Source organism: Bombina bombina, chromosome 6, assembly GCF_027579735.1.
Source record: "Bombina bombina isolate aBomBom1 chromosome 6, aBomBom1.pri, whole genome shotgun sequence".
Lineage (NCBI taxonomy): Eukaryota > Metazoa > Chordata > Amphibia > Anura > Bombinatoridae > Bombina > Bombina bombina.
Window position 1 is genome coordinate 834,462,860 of NC_069504.1, and position 23,512 is coordinate 834,486,371.

At 35.4% G+C, this 23,512-nt stretch overlaps 1 protein-coding gene across 1 annotated transcript; it reads left to right on the top strand.

Annotated features, from left to right (window-relative positions):
- Positions 1-10,412: 10,412 nt before the first annotated feature.
- Positions 10,413-22,686, top strand: LOC128662290 (gastrokine-1-like). Its single transcript, XM_053716100.1, has 6 exons — positions 10,413-10,424; positions 10,530-10,583; positions 13,143-13,280; positions 13,775-13,888; positions 18,285-18,414; positions 22,613-22,686. The coding sequence occupies exons 1-6, from the start codon at positions 10,413-10,415 to the stop codon at positions 22,684-22,686; spliced, it is 522 nt and encodes a 173-aa protein (XP_053572075.1).
- The last annotated feature ends 826 nt before the right edge of the window (positions 22,687-23,512 follow it).

Below are 23,512 nucleotides of genomic sequence, written 5' to 3' on the forward strand. Positions count from 1 at the left end.
GTTCGATTCGGTTCGGTTCGAAAATTCGGAATTTCGGTAAGTATTAGGTGGGATGTGCTGTGTACAGGTATACCTCACTTTACAGCACTTCACTTTACAGCGATTCGCTAATACAGCGCTTGTGGAGCTGAAGTTCATCCTCCAAGGATTATGAAATAGTGCTGTAATCATTGTGAGTTTGCGAGAAAAGTGACTGGCACTATTTTGTTATGCGCAGTTCACTCTGTTTACAGCTTTACAGTGCAATCTTTGTCTCAGTGCTATAGTTTGGCAAATTTTACTACAGTAATTGTCACTATTTTACAAGTACAGTATTTATTGAATTCTGTGCTGTGCTAGTGTTAAATGAAACTTAGCCCTATTGCACCCATAATATATGCTAGTTCAAACATGTTTTCAAGTTTTTAAACACACTGGCAAGTGGAAAGAAAGCTAAACTGCCTTGTTTTACTTTAAGGCGGTTTTCACTTTACTGGGGGGCTCCGGTAAATAAACCCGCTGTATGAGCGGGGTATACCTGTATTAGACTAGTATTATGTACTGTATATTAGGTGTAACCCATAGCAGAGTGATATAACCTAATATACTGTACAATACTAGTGTAATCCATGGCCATCCGAATCTACTGAATAAATCCGAACTAATTCGGATTTATTTGTTAGATTCTGCACTATTTTAATTTGGAAATCCGAATCGATCCGAATCCCGAATTTTACGAATTCGGCCGAATTTCCAAATCGAACCAAAATGAATCGCACATGTCTAGTTACTGGCATTTACTATAATACTGGTGGGATATGGCTTATCTGCTGGATGGCAATTACTGGAATTCAGGTGGAATGGCTTTGTGCGCAGGAAAATTATTAGAATGAAAAATAATTATTTAATTTTAAAAAAAAGAAGATGGAGGGGAGGAAGACAAACAGTGATGTAAGTCCATCTGAAGGAATTTAGGAAAACTACTACAAAGAGACAGCTAAAGAATATAAATTAAATATGAGAGAATTTTTTTTTAAATATTTTCTTTTTTTTATATACTTTAATTCCACTATTTCAAGCCAAGACTATACCAACCTCTGCTGGCTTTAGAATGGAAGCATCTTCCTCTGAGCATTGCGCCGAGTGGGAGGAGTTAAAAATACAATCTAGCTACGCAAGTTACGCAGTACTACACAACGTGCGTAGGGAGATTGTAATTTAACTCCTCCGTCGGTTTTCACTGATGTCAAGCCAGGCACTGTAGGGAGTTGTGGCGCAATGAGGGTGACACCATCAGAGGAGACTAATTCCTGCTTGATGGTGTCAAGGACCACCAACATCTTCTCGTGGACCACCAGTGGTCCACGGACCACTGGTGGTGACCACTGTGTTAAAGTATTCACTTTCTTCTCTCTATATTTAATGTCAATATTAACCAACTTAGTGGAACCCTCATCCGGAGCTTCCTCCCATTCTGTGTGTAACTCTACTTCTTCCAGTTTTGGACATTATCAAACCATTTGGTATGAGATTATTTCTTTTAAAATTTTCTAAAGCTATCATGTCATACCAGTGTCTAACCTGCATTTTTTAAAGCTTTTTTAGTCTCTTAAAGAGGAGTTCTGGATTTGTGGAGTCATTTTGTTCACTATTAAAATTGGTAGACAAAATTCTACTTCTATTTGTGGCATTAAAATATTTGCCATACTTATTAGTCATACTGATAAATTAAATTAAAGTGACTCTATATCAGATAATAATACGTAATAAGTAAAATAACAGAGGGGGGAATGAAGCAATAAGAGTGGGTTATTACAAACCCTATTGGATAGCCAAAAAATATCATTATAATAAATTCCTACAAGTTTTAACCTACTATGCTTAGAGGAGTGTGCGCCCCTGTTTCTTTTCTCCTATTTCAGCTTGATCTGGTCTCCAGTACCGTGTATACAAGGGGCTGCAACTACTCTGCATTTCCAGATCCCAAAAGGGATATTACCATACTGAACGGATAAACACCTCGATCCTTCACACACATCCTTTTTGTCTGTGTTAACTAGACATGTGCACAGCGGAAAAATTTGTTTCGGTTAGTTTCGGACCGACTCACATTTTTTAGAATTTCGTTTCGGATCGATTAGAATACATTCGAATGTATTCGTTTCGGATTCATTTGGATTCAGATGTATTTGTTTCGGATTTGATTCGTAAATTCGGACGTTCGGTATGTGTTATATTGAATCAGATGGTTCCAAGTTACACAAACGGAATTATTTCACTGTTCTATCTCACTAAATCTCACTAAATTTAATTTTTATACTGAATTGTGATTAGTCCATGGCCATTCGAATGTAATGAATAAATCAAAACTAGATCGGATTTATTCGTTACAAATGCATTCCGATTAGTTTAGTTTCGTTGCTAGGGTAATTCGGAAATTCGAATCGATTTGTCTGAATTTTGATTCGGAACGAAACACACATGTCTAGTGTTAACTTTTTTTTTTAAACAAAAACAAATTTTCATGATGTTTATTATGGTTTTATAGGGCGCTCCTTATTGTGCTTTTATATATATATATATATATATATATATATATATATATATATATATACACACACACATATACATACATATATACATACACACATACATATACATACACACACATTTATTTATATATATATATATATATATATATATATATATATATACTGTATATATGTATATATATATATGTGTATATATATATATATATATATATATACATACGCACATATGCAAATATATATATATTTAAAAATACATAGAAAATGTTCCACTCTGTGAAGGTTGGAATGTAAAATATTTACAGTAAATACACAATAAAACGCATTATTAAATATTAATATTGATTAAAGGGACAGTAAACTTAAAAAATAATGTTATATAATTCTGCACATAATTATATAACATTATCTTAGCTGCAGCTTCTAGAATCAAAATCTTTCAGAGATTTTTGCTATCAAAGTTGTACTAACCTGGTCTCCTCTCTAGGCTCTTCTGATTGGGGCTTGGTTTTCAAAAGTGCTACACATACCCCTTTAATGATTTATATACACACAAATTCTCCACACATATATATTAATTGACAAGTACATTTTGATAATCAAATACCTTTCCTTATACCCTCATTAAAGGGACAATGTAATGTAAAATTGTTTTCCCTTAATGTGTTTGCAGTGACTTGTTATACCAGATGCAGAATATAAAATCTATGAGAATTTGCTTCTTTGTAATTGTATATGAAATAGCTGATTTTGTTCTTGGAAGCCACAACCTATTCAAATGGGTTGAACTTGCAGGGAAATTAGATCTCCTTATTTTATTAGTTTTTGCTCACACATGCTTCTTTATATTATTTCTGTCTGTATACCAAAGCCCAATACGAAGGGTCCAATCATCATGTTTTACTTACATTACAAGCACCAACACTAAGAATAGAAAGTAATACAGACACAATACCCATTTTTTTCAACCACTTTACACCCTAAATCTCACTTCTACCTGGTACATAGTAGAAGTGATTATATTGAGATGTTTCAAAACTTGATTGAACAAGACTTAGTAGCATTACACTCTTCATTAATAGCAGGAGGCACATCAAACAAATATAAAGATAATTTAAACAGTAATGAAAGGAAAGCACTTCAACAATTGGCTGATAACCAAAATGTAGTCATTACCCCTGCCGACAAAGGGGGAGCAATTGTTGCACTAAATAAAATTGACTATAGAAATGAAGTGCTTTCCCAACTAACAGACACCAAAACATACTTGAAATTAACATACAATCCTACAGGAAAAGTAATTATAAATAGCTTACAATAGATGTATCCTCTCTGTATTCCAGTATACACCATGAGGAAGGGCTAAATGCACTAGAGTACATGCTTAAATGATATAACCAGTTTCCTTGATAAATTTATAACCTTCCTTGTACAACTAACATGATTTTTGCTCACCCATAACTACTTTGTCCTCGAGGACCACTATTATCTCCAATAATGTGGTACTGCGATAGGGGCAAAATTTGCCCCCTCATATGCCAATTTATAGATGGGATACTTTGAAACCCTATATGTGTTTGGTGGTTGTTTGGCCCTTGAGGACAAGGTAGTTAAGTACGGTTGATTTATCGATAATCTTATACTCATCTATAAACAAGACAGTAGCCAATCAGTAGAAGACATAATAGAATATTTTAACAGTAATAGGCTCAATCTTGAGTTCACATTTAAGATAAGTGATACATCAATAGATTTCTTGGACCTAAGACTAGACCATGTTCGAGAGAATAACATCACAACAAGTATTTGCAGAAAACCTCTAGCTAGAAATACCATTCTTAGGACAGATTCCTGCCATGCACCTTATATGAGAAAATGCATCCCTAAGGGCCAATATCTCAGAATTTGGAGAAACTGTACAACTTTAACGTTATACAGGAAACAAGCTGAGGAGCTAACAGCAAGATTAATAGCAAGAGGTTATAACAGAAATTCACTCCACAAGATCAAACTACAAGTAGCTGGACTTGACAGACAAACTCTCCTTAATGACAGTGCCAAAAAAACTAAGAATAGAAGAATCACACACTCAGACACTAAAATGAGAGATACAACACAGGAGCATATATATTTCATAACAAAATATAGCAATCAATTCTATGCTATTTCAAACATCATTAGAAAATACATACCAGTCCTCAATGGAGATGTCTCCTTGAGAAACAAATTAGACAATGGCATAAAATATGTGGTAAAAAGAGCACCCACTATACGTGACATGGTCACCAAAAAATTCCATAAAAAGGAAATCACTACCACTAGTTGGTTATCATCCACCAAGGGAAGTTATAAGTGTGGACGTGTTCCGTGTAAAAGTTGTTCACATACTAAGAAGAAACTGACATTTACTACCACACAAACCAACAACACAGATCAGATAAAACAGAGGATAGATTGTACATCCACATACGTGATATATCTAATCACATGCAAGTACTGTCTAAAACAGTATGTGGGCATTACAACCCGCTCTCTAAAAGACAAAATTAGAGAGCATTTGAATTCAATTGAAGAAGGCATACCCAGAACACCGGTTACAAAATATTTTTCCTTACACGAACAAGGCATATCCAATTTCTCCTTTATGGCTATTGAACAAATAGAAAAATATTTACTGGGAGGAGATCGATTAAAGAAACTTCTGAAAAAAGAAGTATACTGGATGTTTACATTAGAAACCAGAACCCCCAAAGTCATGAACCGTAGATATGATGTCAATCTGTATATTGATTAGCTCTAATATTCACACAGGGTACTCATTCATATCAAATTTCACACAGTACAGGCTTTTGAATAGTATAGACAACCATTCTTCTTTAAGCTTACACTCCATTCCATTATAGATAAGAGAAATATGTGATCTATATTTACCTACGTTTTCTAAGCATACACTACTAGGCTTTTAATCTTGAAGTATTAAAACATGATTATAGCCACAGTAGTCCTCTATACAGAATGAGTAAAGGCTAATCCATCTAAATAAGTATAAAATATAACAACAAGCCAAATAAAGCTTAAATAATAAGAATATAACCATTAATAGACATCATTCACCCAATAACTGACATAAGTATAAGTCTACTGTCCCAGCTAAGTCTCTTAATTTAGGATTAGACTCTTTTCATCTCCCCCTATACTTATAAGCGTTTGATGTTTATGAGAGATAAAAGATATATAATGTGAAACTAGATTTGTGACAAGAATTATCTTGCTTTAGTGACATTCATTGTATAGAAAAGACAATACATTGGATGACACTATCAGAATTATAAGATCTTTCATATATATATAGGAGTTTATATATATATATATATATATATATATATATACTGTATATATACACACATATATAATCACACAAAAAAAATATTTTATCTTTTTCCTTTTATCTCTTTTCTCTCTCATTCTGATGTACAATATTGGTTTTAATTTTGACGATAATATGAAGATTCATGTCCATATTTTGTTTATTTTAGCCATTTTTAAAATGTAGTTTTGTTTTATTACCCCATATCCACCCCTGATTTTTATTAGTGGTTTCTTTATTTTACTACTCACACTAATATTTCTCTTGTCGTCAAAATACACTTATTACAAAAATTGATGGAGCTTTTTTGTCAATCATTGATAATCTAATTTAGTTACCATTGTTCATCACTAAACTGATCATTGTATTTTATCTGTATTTCCTCTCCTTCACTGGATTATATACACATTTTTTAACATAGTTATGGAAAAGTATTTAATAATTATCACTTTATGACAGTACACTTTAACAACCCAATTGGATTTGTCCAACAGTCACCACATCACATCTTTATTAAGATTCCAGTGCAGGAGATGATATTGTTTCTGATGAAGCGCATGTACACATGCGCAAAACGCATCAGGCAATAGGGAGCACCTTACAGACCATTACAGGTTCTGCTCCAAGAATCTATTTGGATTGACTACCTTTGGGACTCTTCACCTCGTTTTTCATCACCACATGCCCAATCATCTAAGCCTCGCCAAATCAGATGTGTTTTTTCTCGCTGACCCTCAGAGTTACCCTGGTGGTATTATTGTAAAAAAGGCGCAGCCCCTGTGAGTGGCGAGATGACTCCTATTAAAAGTAATGGAGCTAGCTGGAAAAGGGACACTTGGCTTTGGAGAGCGAAGTTAGTGAGCAGGGGGTGCAATTTAGAAAGTAAATCCTGCAGTCAATATAAATCACATAACGCTGCTTTATGCTTATAGTATCTTACAATCGCCTATATTTTCGTATGCATGTGTTTTTCTATTAATATTTTGAGTGTTTTGAGAAAAAGCTCACTTTTTAGTTTAAGAGTAAAAACTGGGACCTGTAGTTAGAAAATCTTTACAGAATTACGTTGGGATTAGAGAGACAATTTCATATACGCCCATTGAACGCCCATGTTCAGCCCATTTTATGAAAAAAAACAACAATTACACTTTGTATTTTGTACTTTAAGTACAAATTTCTGTGTGTGTTTTTGAGCATCCAGTGTATTTAAACAACAGTTTACACTGTGCATATTTAATATGATTTATTCCTGTGTAATTTATATACAATTTTTATGTTTTTGATAAAATATGATTTTTGGGGAAGAATTTTGTTACGATTTTTGATGCACTTTAACGATACAATTTTTCCTGTGTATATTTCTGTATATTTAAATTACAATTTTTTTTTTTTTTTTTTCTTTTTAACAGAACTTTTTTATTGAGATTGTTAACAAATATACAATTTAACATACGTCCATCTACAACATCGAAAAGATACATTTTACATAATACAGGAGGGTGGATAATGTAAATAATTAAATATACAATATGTAAGCTGCTTGTAAGCTTGGTTTAATAATAGCAGGAAAGAAAATTAGCTGTAAAATAAGAGGTTAACAGACGTGTCTTATGAGATGGCAAGCTATAATTTTGTTCTAGGACGTAATAGCAGCAAGAGGGTTTTGGATTATAAATTTTCTAAAGACCTATCTGTTCGATATTCCAAGGCTCCGTCAGCAAATGTGTAGATGAACTTAGCTATATAAAATCTCATTTTTTTTTTAATAGGGTAAAGGATAAATAAGAAATAGCATGAAAAACTTTGGGGGGCAGTCAGTGGACAGGAGCCGCTCTAAAGATAAGGGGTGGGGGCGTGTCTGGGAAGTTTGATGATATGGTATTAAAGGGTGTCAAGAACAGGAAAAGTTCAAAGAGGGTATATACTCCCGTGATCTGGGAGGGGAACCCCAAGGATCTCACAACTGAAGTTTGGGGATTAAAATGTAAGCAGATGATAAAGGATGGCCTTATAAAACTGTCAAATTAAATAGTAACCCTGAAGAGGTTTATAGTGAGGAATTAATAACCATGTAGTGTGTGACCATGTAGAGCCGTAATGCCCACCACAACTTTGTTAAGAGGTACCCCATGTGCTAGCAGGTGGAGTGGGGTCACATTAGTTAAATATGTCTCTGAGTAAGTATAACCTGGGATGTAGTAAGCATAAGATAAAATATATGATCTTCATTGGGTGCTTATGAAGTGGGTGTACATAAAGATAACTACATGGGTGTAATAGGTTTTCTGGGTGTCTCGTATAGTTGATTATTTCCCACCTTTCTCTATGTATCCATACGGTTCCCTATATCCAGGAGGGTCTCCAAAGGCTAGGTACTTCAAACCAGCAAGATTATACAGAGGAGTATACTATATAGCAAAGAGTCTACTCTAGAAGGGGTATACTAACAGTTACAGCTACATATTCCATATTAACACCCTTATAATTATGGGCAAAGCATAATAAGACCATCACATCTGTAGTATTCAAACAGCTGGGAGTATCTAAGACTACATGCTGACTGGTTAAATTACAATTTTAATTGTGCGCTTTGTAATGTATGTATATGCTCTCCATATGAAAATGCAGTATACGGTCCTTAACAAGACACCCTGTTTTCATGGTAAAAAGTGACTTTAGATAATTCCACCAGGGAAATAGAAGTACTGGTAAAATTTAGATCATCAGGCCCTTAGAGGGAACAATTGAAAATGAACATTACTTTTCTCTCCTAACCCCCACTGGGAGTGTAATTTCTTCTGCTGGCTATGTTTACACAGCTCTTCTATAGCCAATACTTAAGTATAGAAACTTTCTCTATAGGTACGAATACCACTGGCAAAATCATCTATTTAAAATGCCAATATTAAGGTAAAAGAGCTATTTGTAAACAATTTAATGCAATCCAGCAGGTAAAATTGATCATTGTGAACAAAATAAAGAGGAGAAAATTGTGAGGTTCACTGTCCCTTTAATGAATCACTCTCTATTTGTTTACATTTTAGACAAATTCATTCATATTCTCATAAAGCTATGTATTTGCTCACTCACACACATACTTAACAGGGCATAAAAAAAATACCATTATGTGAAAGAGAGTAGTTGTGTTTTGCTGCCTCACATTGAGATATAGGGGCCTATCTATCAAGATCCGAAAGGAGCTTGACGGCCCGTGTTTCTGGCGACTCTTCAGACTCACCAGAAACAGCAGTTATGAAGCAGCGGTCACAAAGACCGCTGCTCCATAACCTGTCCACCTGCTCTGAGCAGGCGGACAGACATCGCAACAATTCAACCCGATTGAGTACGATCGGGTTGATTGACAGCTCCCTGCTGGCGGCCCATTGGCCGCGAGTCAGCAGGGGGCGGCATTGCACCAGCAGCTCTTGTGAGCTGCTGGTGCAATGCTGAATACGGAGAGTGTATTGCTCTCCGCATTCAACGAGGTCTGGCGGACCTGATCCGCACTGTCGGATCAGGTCCGCCAGACTTTGTTAAATAGAGGCCATAATCTGCCAATTTTGACCAATCATGAATAGTTTCCTCCATGAGGAAAACCAGGTTTTCAACACACTCTTTACTTTTTATCCTTCTCATTAAAGTGACACTAAACCCATTTTTTTTATTCAGATAGAGCATAACATTTTAAGCAACCTTCTAATTATTATTATTTTATTATCATTACTATTTTATTATCATTATTATCATTTTATTATCATTTATTATTATCATTATTTTATTATCATTACCTATTATCATTTTTCTTCTTTCTCTTGCTATCTTTATTTAAAAAGCAGGAATGTAAAACTTAGGAGCTAAATGTAGCCACCAATAAGCAAGCCCCAGGGTTGGCGCCTAAGCTTTACATTATTGCTTTTTAAATAAAGATAGCAAGAGAATGAAAAAAATTGATAATAGGAGTAAATTAGAAAGTTACTTAATATTGCATGTTCTATCTGAATCATGAAAGAAAAATTTGGATTTAGTATCCCTTTAATCTAAGGTGTTTTTTATGTCTAAATCTTGGGAATCAATTTATTGAAAATATTATATAAATGTTACAAATTACCTAAAAAAATTAAATTGATTTATATAGGGTGTTTCTATGAGCAGAACTTTGCTACAAAATGTACTAATTCTTAATTTTCTGATCAGCTTACTACACCTTCTGTAAATACTAATCACTGCTATTATCTTATACCAGGTTTCTACTGATTGTTATCAATAATCTTTTACACAATAAATGTTCTTTTAATTGGAAATACGCCCCAAAACTGGGCAAAACCTTGCATTAGATTCAGAATTTAAGTTATCAATTTAGATAACAAATATGGATTTATTCCAATATAGCTCCATAAGTATTTCATTATTTTACTTGTGGTTTCTTCGGTAAATAGTGAAGTTGTATATATACACATATTGTGATCTAATAAATAATTTTTCATGTTCAGTCTTTCTTACCTAGCCCAGAATACACAATGAAATTCCTGGTAAGGGCATTAAATAGTATGTAAAGTGGCTATGTTTAATTGTAATTGCAGATGTATAAGATGCCACTGTACAAATGTATATTCCCATGCTTTTTTTCATTTCAGATTGCGATTATTGCCCTGCTCGGGGTCTTCCTGACACATGCTCAAGCAAATGATGTGAGTAACCAGATAAGGGGTAAAATGTTAGCAATGTAACAATTTGCATCATCTTGAGAATAAAAGGGACGTTGCATATTATGTCTTAGCTCTTTAGTTATAGCATTATGCTTAAACAAGTTTTCCATTCTTTTATGAGGAGAATGGCACATTTTACACACCTCAGATTGGTGTGTATGCAACATGTATATACTTGTCTGTCACTTAAAGGGGACATTTTTATATATAATGTTTAGTTATGTGCAATTAAACATCTTTGAATTATATTGTCATTATTTATTTTGTTCCCTTTTCATATAATTAAAGGGACATGAAACACAATTTTTTTTCTTTCATGATTCAGAAAGAGCATGTGATTTGAAATAACTTTCCTATTAACTTCTATTATTTAATTTGCTTCCTTCACTTGCTATCCTTTGCTGAAAGGTTTATCTAGGACAGCTCAAGACCAGCAAAGAACCTATGTTCTAGCTGCTGATTGGTGGTTGGATAAATATAAAGATTGTCATTGGCTCACCCATGTGTTCAGCTAGAAACTATTAGTGCATTGCTGCTCCTTCAACAAATGATGCTAAGGGAACAAAGCAAATTTGATAATAGAAGTAAACTGGAAAAATGTTTCAAATTGTATGTTCTATCTAAATCATAAAAGAAAATTTTTGGGTTTCATGTCTTTTTAAGGTCTGAAAATTGAGCAATGCCTGATTTTCATGCATTGAAATGCACCCTTCTGACTTATCAAGGCTAACTCTGCTACATAGCAATCCCTAATTGGATTTATCAGATAACAACTGCAAAACAATGCATGGTATATGTTTGCACGGGGACGAATAAATATTTTTAAATTTATACCTCTAAAAGGAGCCATTTTTGTAAATATTCTAAATAACCACACCATACTGTGCTCTAGAATGTTTATTTAAGACTGTGGAATTAGAATCAAGGAAATAAAACTGCCCTTATATGTTAATATTAACATTTTAGACAGATGAGTGAGTAGTCAATAAGTCTACACTGAGTTTATAATAAAATAAAATAGGACAGAGGTGGAAACTGTGGCACAAGTACCCATAATGGTACTCATAACCCATTTGCTGGTATTGCACCTCGGGCTACCACCATACTATCTGGGTATACTGGTTGCAATTAGTATATTATTTTTTTATTTATTTTATATTAGCAATTAAGCTTTCATGTTTCAGAATATTATTGCCAGTCTGGTCACATATTCTGAAAAATGTTATCTGCTTCTAATAGGGCCAACTTAAAGTGACAGTCTAATTTTTTTTTATTGTTTTCAAAAAATTAGATAACGCCTTTACTACCCATTCCCCAGCTTTATACAACAAACACAAATTTCTGACTGTTTCTAAATCACTGCAGGCTGCCTCTTATCGCAGCCCATTTTATTATCTTTTTACAGCAAGACAGTGATAGTTCCCGTGTGCAATATGATAACATTGTGATCAATCCTGTGGAGTTATTTATGAAGCTGCACTAATTGGATAATATGCAAGTCTGTAAATAGGCATGAGATAAGGGGGCAGTCTGCAGAGGTTTAGATACAAGGTAATTACAAAAGTAAAATGTGTATTAAAATAACAGTGTTGGCTTTGCAAAACTGGTGAATGGATAATCAAGGGATTATCTATCTTTTAAAAAAATAAAATAATTGGGTAGACTGCCCCATTAAGTGTAAGTCATAAACCAATATACACTGACATAGAATAAGAGATAAACTGATGATCTTTCATATTGCTGTTGAGATCTGAGATTGAATGATTACATTGGGGGAAAACTTTTTTGCTATACTTTTTTTTAACTCTTTTTCACAATATGAGATTAAAGGGGGGTGGGGGGGGGTAGTCTACTCCAGAATTCTTATTGTTTAAAAAGGTAGATAATCCCTTTATTACCCATAAAGTTTTGCATAACCAACATGTATTAATATATCTTTTACTTCTGTGATTACCTTGTATCTAAGCCTCTGCACTTTGCCCCGTATTTTCAGTTCTTTTGACAGACTTTCATTTTAGCCAATCAGTGCTGGCTGCGAAATAACTCCACTAGAGTGAGCACAATGTTATCTATATAGCACACATGAACTAGCGCTGTCTAGCTGTGATAAACTGTCAAAATGCACTGAGATAAGAGGCGGCCTTCAAGGGCTTAGAAATTATACAAGCCTACCTAGGTAAAGCTTTCAACAAAGAATACAAATAGAACAAAGAACATTTGATGATTAGAGTAAATATGAAAGTTGTTTAAAATTGCATGCCCTATCTGAATCATGAAAATGTAATTTTTACTAGACTGTCCCTTTAACCATAGTATGATCCCAAGGAAGAGTTGTCAGGTAGGATGCAGCATTATTAATGGTGTGGCTTTGAGAAATGAGCAGCTTTATAACTATGTAACTTTTGCTAACATCATACCATAAATTATTTTATTCTGCGCAATCACTGAATATTATTCTGCCATTTTGATCCCAGATAGTTGTAGATGGTATTGGTAATGCATGTTACTCCCTGAAGAATGTTGTTTCTCCCTGTATTTCAGAATATCAGGATTAATAACTCAGGAAACAGAGGAAGCAATATTTATCAGAATGTGAATATTAATAACCAGAATAATGTAGCCAACATCAATAATCTAAATGGCTGCAACTCCTGGAACTCTGTTTGTGATTATGGAAGAGTGAGTATCTAACAAGGTTCAAGGGATACTAAACCCAAATTATTATGTTTTCCATAATTCAGATAGATCATGTAATTTTAAGCAACTTTCTAATTTACTCCTATTATGAAATTTTCAACATTCTCTTGCTATCTTTATTTGAAAAAGCAGGAATCTAAGCTATGGAGTCGGACCATTTATGGTTCAGCACCTGGGTTGCGCTTCCTGATTGGTGGGTACATTTAGCCACCAATCAACAAGCGCAATCCTAAAATGGGCCAGCTCCTTAGCTTAGATTCCTGATTTTTCAAATAAAGATGGCAAGAGAATAAAGAAAATTGATAATAGGAGTAAATTAGAAAGTTGCTTAAAATTGCATGCTCTATCTGAATAATGAAAGAAAAACTTTGGGTTTAGTATCCCTTTAAATAAATCATTATATAATAATTTTGTTAAAAAGATATAGTAAGCTCAAAATTAATTCCAATTTTAAATAGTTAAATCTTTGATTTCAGGGATATGCAGCTACCAGGTTGTTTAAGAAGAAAATGTGCATTATAACGAAGATGAAAAAAGATACCTTCCCTACTCTGGCTCAGCTCAGTGCTGTCTCAAAGAACCCAAACCAGGTGAGAAAAAAAAGCGTATGAGACCATTTACTATTCATTCACTATAATATTCTAATGATAGGGTCGATTATAAACTTTAGAAAAGATTAAAGGAACTTGCAACCCACATTTTTTCTTTCTTGATTCACATAAAGTATTCAGTTTTACAACGTTTAACCTTTGTTAAACACACTGGGGGAACCAATGCCAAGAGGCATTTATGTGCAGTCATTAATCAGCAGCTAAACCTACCTAGGGATGCTTTTCAACAAAGGGTACCAAAAGTACAAAGCAAATAAGATAATAGATGAAAATGGGAAACTTGATTAAATGATATGATCTATCTGAATCATGAAAGAAAATTGGGGTTTCATGTCCCTAATGATTTTTTTTTACAAAATTCATTTTTAAAGCTTATTGTATAGCTCATTTGATAAGTTTTTTTTAAAAGATTGTAACCAATCCCAATGTGTGATATGATTAAATAGTTAGTCCTTAGGAGCATAACATAAGTGTGCAGATCATATGCTATAAATCTAGACTAAAAAGTATAGAAACTTAATTCATTTGTAGTGTCTCAGAAATAAAATCAGTTATTTTACATGTTTAGTTTAAAGGGACATGAAACGCAAAATGTACTCCTTTTATCAAATTCGCTCTTGTTATTCTTTGTTGAAGAGATATCTAGATAGATAGCGTGCTCATGTCTGTAGCACTACATGACTGGAAATAGTGCCATCTAGTGCTCTTACTAATGTATAATACACATGCCCACTCATGAGCTTACAGCCCTGCTTTTTAACAAAGGATAAAAAGTAAACAAATCAAATTTGATAATAGAAGTAAATTGGAAAGTTGGTTAAAATTGTATGCTCTATCTGAAAATTGTATATATGATATGTTTTACTGTATCAGAGATAATTTTGCCATAGTTATGTTTCAATTTTATATTTCTGGTTAACATTATGTAACATCTATTCATTTCTTGTACATTGATTTATTTTATTTGTATAGTTCGTTGTCATATGCTTGGGTTATTAAAATGGTAACAAAAAATAATAATAATATAAATAAAATTAGATGGAGGGAGTCCATGCCTGATATATTGCAATTATTATTATTACTCTTTATTTATAAAGCGCCAACAGATTCCGCAGCGCTGTCCATGGGTACAAAGATAAAAGTACAACGGAGAAACAATACAATAAGTGTCAACATTTTACAGACAAATACAGGGGGAATTGAGGGCCCTATTCCCGTGGGAACTTACAATCTAGATGGGTGGGAGGATGGGAAACCGGAGGTGGGGACTGCAAAGGTGAGAATGATGTTAGCGAGGAGTTAGATGAGGGCAACTGTTAGGTAAGTGAAATTCATTTGTTACTGAATCTAGTGATAAGCTTCCCTGAACAAAAAGGTCTTTAGGGAGCAGGGAGGTCAGGTGAGGGGAAAGTCTAACAGCTCAAGGAATTGTGTTTCAGAGGTCGCACGAGAGAAGTCCTGTAGTCTAGCATGGGAGGAGGTGATGGTAGAGGAGGCAAGGAGCAGGTCATTGTTGGATCTTAGGGGGTGGAAAATTACCAGGGAGTGGATTAGCTGTTTAGTAGTTTCAGTGCTCAGAAACGGACACATTTTTGAGATATTGCGTAGGTGGTTGCGGCAGGATGAAGAGAGCAATTGGATGTGGGGAATGAAGAACAGCTTTGAGTCAAGTGTGACTCCAAGGCATCGGACTTGGGGTGATGGGGAGATAGTGGTGTCGCCAACAGTGATAGAAAAATTAGAAACTGGAGTAGAATTAGAGGGGAGATTAGAAGTAGTAAGGTCTTGGACATCTTTATTTTTAGGTGGTGAGAGGCCATCCAGGAGCAAATGCCAGATAAGCAGTCACTGAGGTGAGAATTGACAGAAGGAGAAAGTGCAGGGGTGGATAGGCAGATCTGAGTATCATCAGCATAGAGGTGATAGTTGAAGCCATAGCTGTTGCTAAGTTTCCCAATGAAGAAATGTATATAGAGAAGAGTAGAGGACCCAGAACAGAGCCTTGAGGTACTCCAACAGACAGAGGCAATATAGAGGAGGAGTCACCAGCAAAAGAGACAGAGGATCTGTTAGAGAGGTAAAAGTGAATCCAGGAGAGATTAGTGTCATACAGACCAAGAGAGCTGAGAGTCCGTAGGAGGAGGGGGTGGTCAACAGTGTCAAAGGCAGCAGAGAGGTCAAGTAAGATGAGTATAGAGTAGTAGCAGAAAGGAGATCGTTAGTAACCTTGGTGAGGGCAATCTTAGTTGAGTGTTGGGGACAGAAGCCAGATTGCAGGGGCTCAAGCAAGTTGGAGGACAGGTTAGGCGATCTAAAACTAGTTTTTCAAGGATTTTTGAAGCCAGCGGAAGCAGTGATATGGGGTAGTTGTTTGCAGGAGAGTTAGGGTCAAGGGAGGGTTTTTTTAGGATGGGGGTGACCTTTGCGTGTTTGAAGGAGGATGGGAATGAGCCGAAAAATGAGACAGAAAGAGCAGAAAAGACATGGGGGCCTATTTACAAAGGTCTGTCGGACCTGATCCGACAGTTCGAATCATGTCTGACAGACCTCGCTGAATGCAGAGAGCAATACGCTCTCCGTATTCAGCATTGCACCAGCAGCTCTTGTGAGCTGCTGGTGCAACGCCGCCCCCTGCAGATTCACGGCTAATCGGCCGCCAGGAGGGGGGTTGTAAATCAACCTGATCGTGCTCAATCTGGTTGAATTGCGGCGATCTCTGTCCGCCTCCTCAGAGCAGGCGGACAGGTTATGGAGCAGCGGTCTTTAGACGGGCCCTCAAGCTCCATCCGGCGCTTGAAAATGGGCCCCATGGAGATCATTGTGCAGGTGTATATTTAGTATGTTTACCTGTTAGTGGGACTGTAGTTTCCCCTCCAGTTAGTAACGCTGTTACTTATAACACAGAGCCACTTAGAAGCACAGGGCCCACAGAGCCAGGGCTCAGAGAGCCTGTGTTCTGCTGTATAAAGCAGTGAGATCTAAGTTGTAATGATTTGATTAATACATAAATATCATGTTCGAGAAATAAAAACAAAGATATTTACTGTCTCTAATTATTATTTATGCAAAAATATTTTAAAGGTAAAAGTAATCCTAATGGTTCTGATACAGCATGCAATTTTAAACACCTTTCCAATGTACTTCTATTATCAAATTTGCTATTTTTCTCTTGGTATCCTTTGTTGAAAAGTGTACCCAGAGAGGCTCAGGAAGATGCATGATTGGTGGATACACATAAATGCCTCTCTCCACTGGCTCACCAGATATGTTCAGCTAGCACCTAGTAATGCACTGTTGCTCCTTTAACAAAGGATACCAAGAGAATGAAGGAAATTTGTTAATAGAAGTAAACCGGAAAGTTTTTTGTTCTGTTTTTTTTTTTGAATTGTGTGCTCTATCTGAAACATGAAATATAAATGTGGTGCTTCATGTCCCTTTAAGTGCAAACATTTGAACAAACTATACAGGAAATGCACATTTGAGTACAACTCATTCATTCGCAATAAATTTTAGGCATATTTGATAAAGACATTAGGAGATAGTGATACACCTCCCTCAGATTAATACAATATATATATATATATATATATATATATATATATAACTGACAAAATTAGTAATTTAGAAAAACAACATTTTAATTAACCTATTGAAGCTGCAACATGTCCCTTTAATTTAATAGCAAAATAAAACATACCTATTGTTATTGTGATGTGGTTTGTATGTAAAGGGACATTCTGTTTAGGCTTCAGATATCTGTTTGCTAAGAACTGGAAGTTTAAGTTATATCTTAGCCTTGGTATATGTGTGGACTTGATGGATATTGAGAGTTTGTGTATTAGAAAACTTATCTTTTGTGAGTCAGACAGAGAATACAATTAAGATAAAAGTTTCCAATTTACGTCTATTATCAAATTTGCTTTGTTCCCATGGTATCCTTTGTTGAAGAGATACCTAGGTAGGCATCTGTAGCACTACATGACAGGAAATAGTACTGCCTCCTAGCGCTTTTGCAAATGGATATCATTCTTGCAAAATTGCTGTCATATAGTGCTCCAGACATATGCACTTTGATAGAGGTATATTACAAAGTTATTTAAAATGGCATGTTCTATCTGAACCATGAAATAAATATTTTGTGTTTCTCTTCAACAAAGAATAACATGGGAGCGAAGCAAATTTGTTAATAGAAGTAAATTGGAAGCTTATAGATGTTATGTTCTGTCTTAATTTATAAAAGAAAACATGTGGCTTTCATATCCCTTTAACAAACATTTAAACTGTTCCTTCTATTTAACTGTACAGCTATTTGCCATTAATGTTTTCTTCAAGTACAGTATAGATTGTCTTCAAATTGTCTTATGTATTATTCTAGGTCCCTCCAAACACTCAGATGGTGACTTACACAATCAACCAGACTCCAATTATTAACATTGGAGAGTATGGCGAGCACATAAGTTCTCTGTGCAAAGGAGTTCCAACCTACACTGCTCTGGAGATGCCAGGTAACTTATTTGTTTCACTGGAGCATCTACAGTATCTCACAAAAGTGAGTACACCCCTCACATTTGTGTAAATATTTTATTATATCTTTTCATGTGACAACACTGAAGAAATGACACTTTGCTACAATGTAAAGTAGTGAGTGTACAGCCTGTATAACAGTGTAAATTTGCTGTCCTCTCAAAATAACTCAACACACAGTCATTAATGTATAAACTGTTGGCAACAAAAGTAAGTACACCTCTAATGTCCAAATTGGGTCCAAAGTGTCAATATTTTGTGTGGCCACGATTATTTTCCAGCACTGCCTTAACCCTCTTAGGCATGGAGTTCACCAGAGCTTCACAGGTTGCCACTGAAGTCCTCTTCCACTCCTCCATGACGACATCACAGAGCTGGTGGATATTAGAGACCTTGTGCTCCCACACCTTCCATTTGAGGATGACCCACAGATGCTCAATAGGGTTTAGGTCTGGAGACATGCTTGGCCAGTCCATCACCTTTACCCTCAGCTTCTTTAGCAAGGTAGTGGTCATCTTGGAGGTGTGTTTGGGGTCGTTATCATGTTGGGATACTGCCCTGTGGCACAGTCTCCGAAGGGGATCATGCTCTGCTTCAGTATGTCACAGCACATGTTGGCATTCATGGTTCCCTCAATGAACTGTAGCTCCCCAGTGCCGCCAGTTCTCATGCCGGCCCAGACCATGACCCTCCCACCACTATGCTTGACTGTAGGCAAGACACACTTGTCTTTGTACTTCTCACCTGGTTGCCGGCGACTCACGCTTGACACTATCTGAACCAAATAAGTTTATCTTGGTCTCATCGGACCACAGGAAATGGTTCCAGTAATCCATGTCCTTAGTCCATTTGTCTTCAGCAAACTGTTTGCTGGCTTTCTTGTGCATCATCTTTAGAAGAGGCTTCCTTCTGGGACAACAGCAGCCATGCAGACCAATTTGATGCAGTGTGCAGCGTATGGTCTGAGCACTGACAGGCTGACCCCCCACCCCTTCAAACTCTGCAGCAATACTGGCAGCACTCATACGTCTATTTCCCAAAGACAACCTCTGGATATGACGCTGAGCATGTGCACTCAACTTCTTTGGTCGACCATGGCAAGGCCTGTTCTGAGTGGAACCTGTCCTGTGAAACCGCAGTATGGTCTTGCACACCATGCTGCACTGTGGCAATCTTCTTATAGACTAGGCCATCTTTATGTAGACCAACAATTATTTTTTTCAGATCATCATAAAGTTCTTTGCCATGAGGTGCCATGTTGAACTTCCAGTGACCAGTATGATAGAGTGTAAGAGTGATAACAACAAATTTAACACACCTGCTCCCCATTCACACCCGAGACCTTGTAACACTAACGAGTCACATGACACGGGGAGGGAAAATTGCTAATTGGGCCCAATTTGGACATTTCCACTTAGGGGTGTACTCACTTTTGTTGCCAACGGTTTAGACATTAAAGGCTGTGTGTTGAGTTATTTTGAGGGGACAGCAAATTTACATTGTTATACAGGTTGTACACTCACTACTTTACATTGTAGCAAAGTGTTGTCACATGAAAATATATAATAAAATATTTACACAAATGTGAGGGGTGTACTCACTTTTGTGAGATACTGTATATAGGACATTTATGTGCAAGATCATTATTTTAGCTGGTTATAGAAAATACTCAACAGTTCTGACTTTCAAGGAATCATTTAAGTATAAGGAAAACTGGTTTAAAAACCATGTGGAAATAGTTTACAGACTCCTGTTTTCATAGCAAAAATTTATCTATCAGTCATAGTAGAATTTAAAGGGACAGTAAACACCAAAAATATCATTGCTTGAAAAGATAGATAATTATTTTATTACCCATTCTCTAGTTTTGCATAACCAACACAGTTATATTAATACACTTTTTACCTCTGGAATTTCATTGTATCTAAGCCTCTGCAGATTGCCCCCTTATTTCAGTTCTTTTAACAGACTTGGATTTTAGCCAATCAGTGCTGACTCCTAGGTAACTCCACGGGTATGAGCACAATCTAGTGCACAATATCACTAGGTTATACAAGCACTACTACTATTATTAATCTCACCTGATTCTATCTTGGAATCGCTTATCAGTTCCAGATATAGCACAAATATCACTTTAGCATCGAAACATTTTTGGTGATTTATAACAAACATTTTGTCACATAGATACACACTTTTTTCAAAGGTTTTTCCCAGTACTCAGCAACGCACTCTTTCTTTAAAAAATCTTCTACATGGCGCCCCCTATCTATATTCAATAATATACATAAACTAATGCCCTCTAGTTGTGACATTTTTTCAAAATGCATTCAGATAAAAGGCGGTCTTCAAAGGCTTAGAAATTAGCATATGAGCCTACCTAGGTTTAGCTTTCAACTAAGAATACAAAGAGAACAAATCAAAATTGATGATAAAAGTAAATTGGAAAGTTGTTTAAAATTACATACCCTATCTGAATCATGAAAGTTTATTTTTGACTAGACCGTCCCTTTAACTCCTTAATGACCAAGGACGTGCCATGCCCGTCCTCCTTTAGATGTCACTGAACGACCAAGGATGTGCCTGGCATGTCCTCTTGGGTTTGAAGCTCTGGAAGTGATCCTGGAGGGTTAGAGAACTCTTTGGGGGATCAATGAGGTTTGGGGCTAAGGGGGGATCCTACATAGCAGAATATATATATATTTAAAAAAAAAAAAGCCTTTTATTTTTTAGTGGCAGACTTTCTGTACTTAAGATGGCTGGGAAAATTGTGGGGTGGGGGAAGGATGAGAGCTGTTTGGGAGGGATCAGGGGGTGGGATGTGTCAGGTGGGAGGCTGATCTCTACACTAAAGCTAAAAGTAACCCTTCAAGCTCCCTACAAGCTACCTAATTAACCCCGTCACTGCTGGGCATAATACAAGTGTGGTGCGCAGTGGCATTTAGCCTTCTAATTACCAAAAAGTAATGCCAAAACCATATATGTCTGCTATTTTTTAACAAAGGGAATCCTAGAGAAGCATTTACAACCATTTATGCCATAATTGCACAAGCTGTTTGTAAATAATTTCAGTGAGAAACCCAAAGTTAGTGAAAAAGTTAACGATTATTTTATTTGATCGAATTTGGCAGTGAAATGGTGGCATGAAATATATCAAAATGGGCCTAGATCAATACTTGGGGTTGTCTACTAAAAAAAATATATATACATGTCAAGGGATATTCAGGGATTCCTGACAGATATCAGTGTTCCAATGTAACTATTGCTAATTTTGAAAAATAATGGTTTGGAAATATCAAAGTGCTACTTGTACTTATTGCCCTATAACTTGCAAAAGAAGCAAAGAACATGTAAACATTGGGTATTTCTAAACTCAGGACAAAATTTAGAAACTATTTAGCATGGGTGTTTTTTGGTGGTTGTAGATGTGTAACAGATTTTGGGGGTCAAAGTTAAAAAAAAGTGTGTTTTTTTAAAAAAAATTGTAATATTTATAAAATCTTTTTATAGTAAATTATGGATATGATGAAAATAATGGTATCTTTAGAAAGTCCATTTAATGGCGAGAAAAACTGTATGTGTACAGTAAATGAGTAAGTGGAAAATTACAGCTAAAAACAAACAGTAGAAATGTAAAAATAGCCTTGGTCCCAAATTGTCAGAAAATGGAAAAGTGCTGTGGTCCTTAAGGGGTTAATTGTATTGGAATTAAAAGGGATAGTAAACACCTTGTAAGTATATGATTTTCCTAAAGTTGTGCAATAAATTAACATAGTGGGTGAATTTGAAAATGTTTTAAATGCATTAAAACCTTGTTAGCTGCAATGTTTTTTTAATAGCCAAAATTGCCTTACTAATTGCCTTACTTGGCGGAGCTAATCAGGAATTGTTACTGGAGTAGACAAAAAACATCTTTGGTCATAGCCATTGTTTTGCGGTTCCTTATCTGATAATCTCTGCTAAACAAATATGTGGCAGGGTGATGCTTATGAAGTCTGCTATATGCCCTTCAGTTGTTAGAAATGGAAAACAAATATATTGCAGAGTTAATTTACTACACATAATTAAACATTTTATATAAAAAAAAATAAAACGGTTTATTGTCCCTTTAATCATTACAGCTATGTAATAAGCAATGTATTTATTGAAATGGCTATATTGAAAATTCTATCTTTTTTTCAGAATTCGGAGAAGGGTTCGGATTATGCAGTGCTTCCAGCATCATCACAATTTTGGGAATTACCTTATGTTTTTAAGATACACTTGTGGAAGTTATTGGTGCCCAAATTTTCTCAAGCATGAGCTCATCAAATTCAAATCTATAGATTCCTTCAAGGCTCCTTCTATAACATTTTCAATTTAAAATATATTTTGTAGGAAAATTGAAATGTCTTTATTTTTAACTTCAAATGTAAACGTTACTTACTATTTCATTAGCAATATATATTTTAACAACATATACAAGTGGAGCACAAAAACATTAGCACTATTGTATTCTAACATCACTGAAGTTAAATCAATAGCGCTCTTATTTTTAAACTCTGATAAGTTAAAAGTAAAATCTTTAAAGGGATATGAAACCCATTTTTTTTTTTCTTTCATGATTCGGACAGAGCATGCAATTTTAAGCAACTTTCTTATTTACGCATATCAATTTTTCTTAGTTCTCTTTGTATCTTTATTTGAAAATGCAGGACTTTAGGAGCATTTTTTGTTCAGCTAAATGTAGTCACCAGGTAGTGAACCAAAAATGGGCCAGCTCCTAAGCTTACATTCCTGCTTTTTCAATAAAGATACCAAAAGAACGAAGAATAATTGATAATAGGAGTAAATAAGAACATTGCTTAAAATTGCATGTTCTATCTGAATCATGAAAGAATAATATAGGTTTCATATCCCTTTAAAGTCTAGGGCACACTAACACCTGGAGGTCAGATAGCTCAGTCGCGCTAAAACCCTCACTTAATAGACTTCTATAGGGTGCTCTACAAAACTCAAGCAGGTTCTGGCTATCGCTCGAGTGTTTACCCGAAGATGCGCTGAAAAAAGAATATATATTATAAATATAAAGGTATCAACTAA

Coding starts and splice junctions, on each gene's coding strand:
- LOC128662290 (XM_053716100.1), top strand. Junction 13,281..13,774: donor CTGTTTGTGATTATGGAAGA/GTGAGTATCTAA, acceptor CTTTGATTTCAG/GGATATGCAGCTACCAGGTT. Junction 18,415..22,612: donor CACTGCTCTGGAGATGCCAG/GTAACTTATTTG, acceptor TCTTTTTTTCAG/AATTCGGAGAAGGGTTCGGA.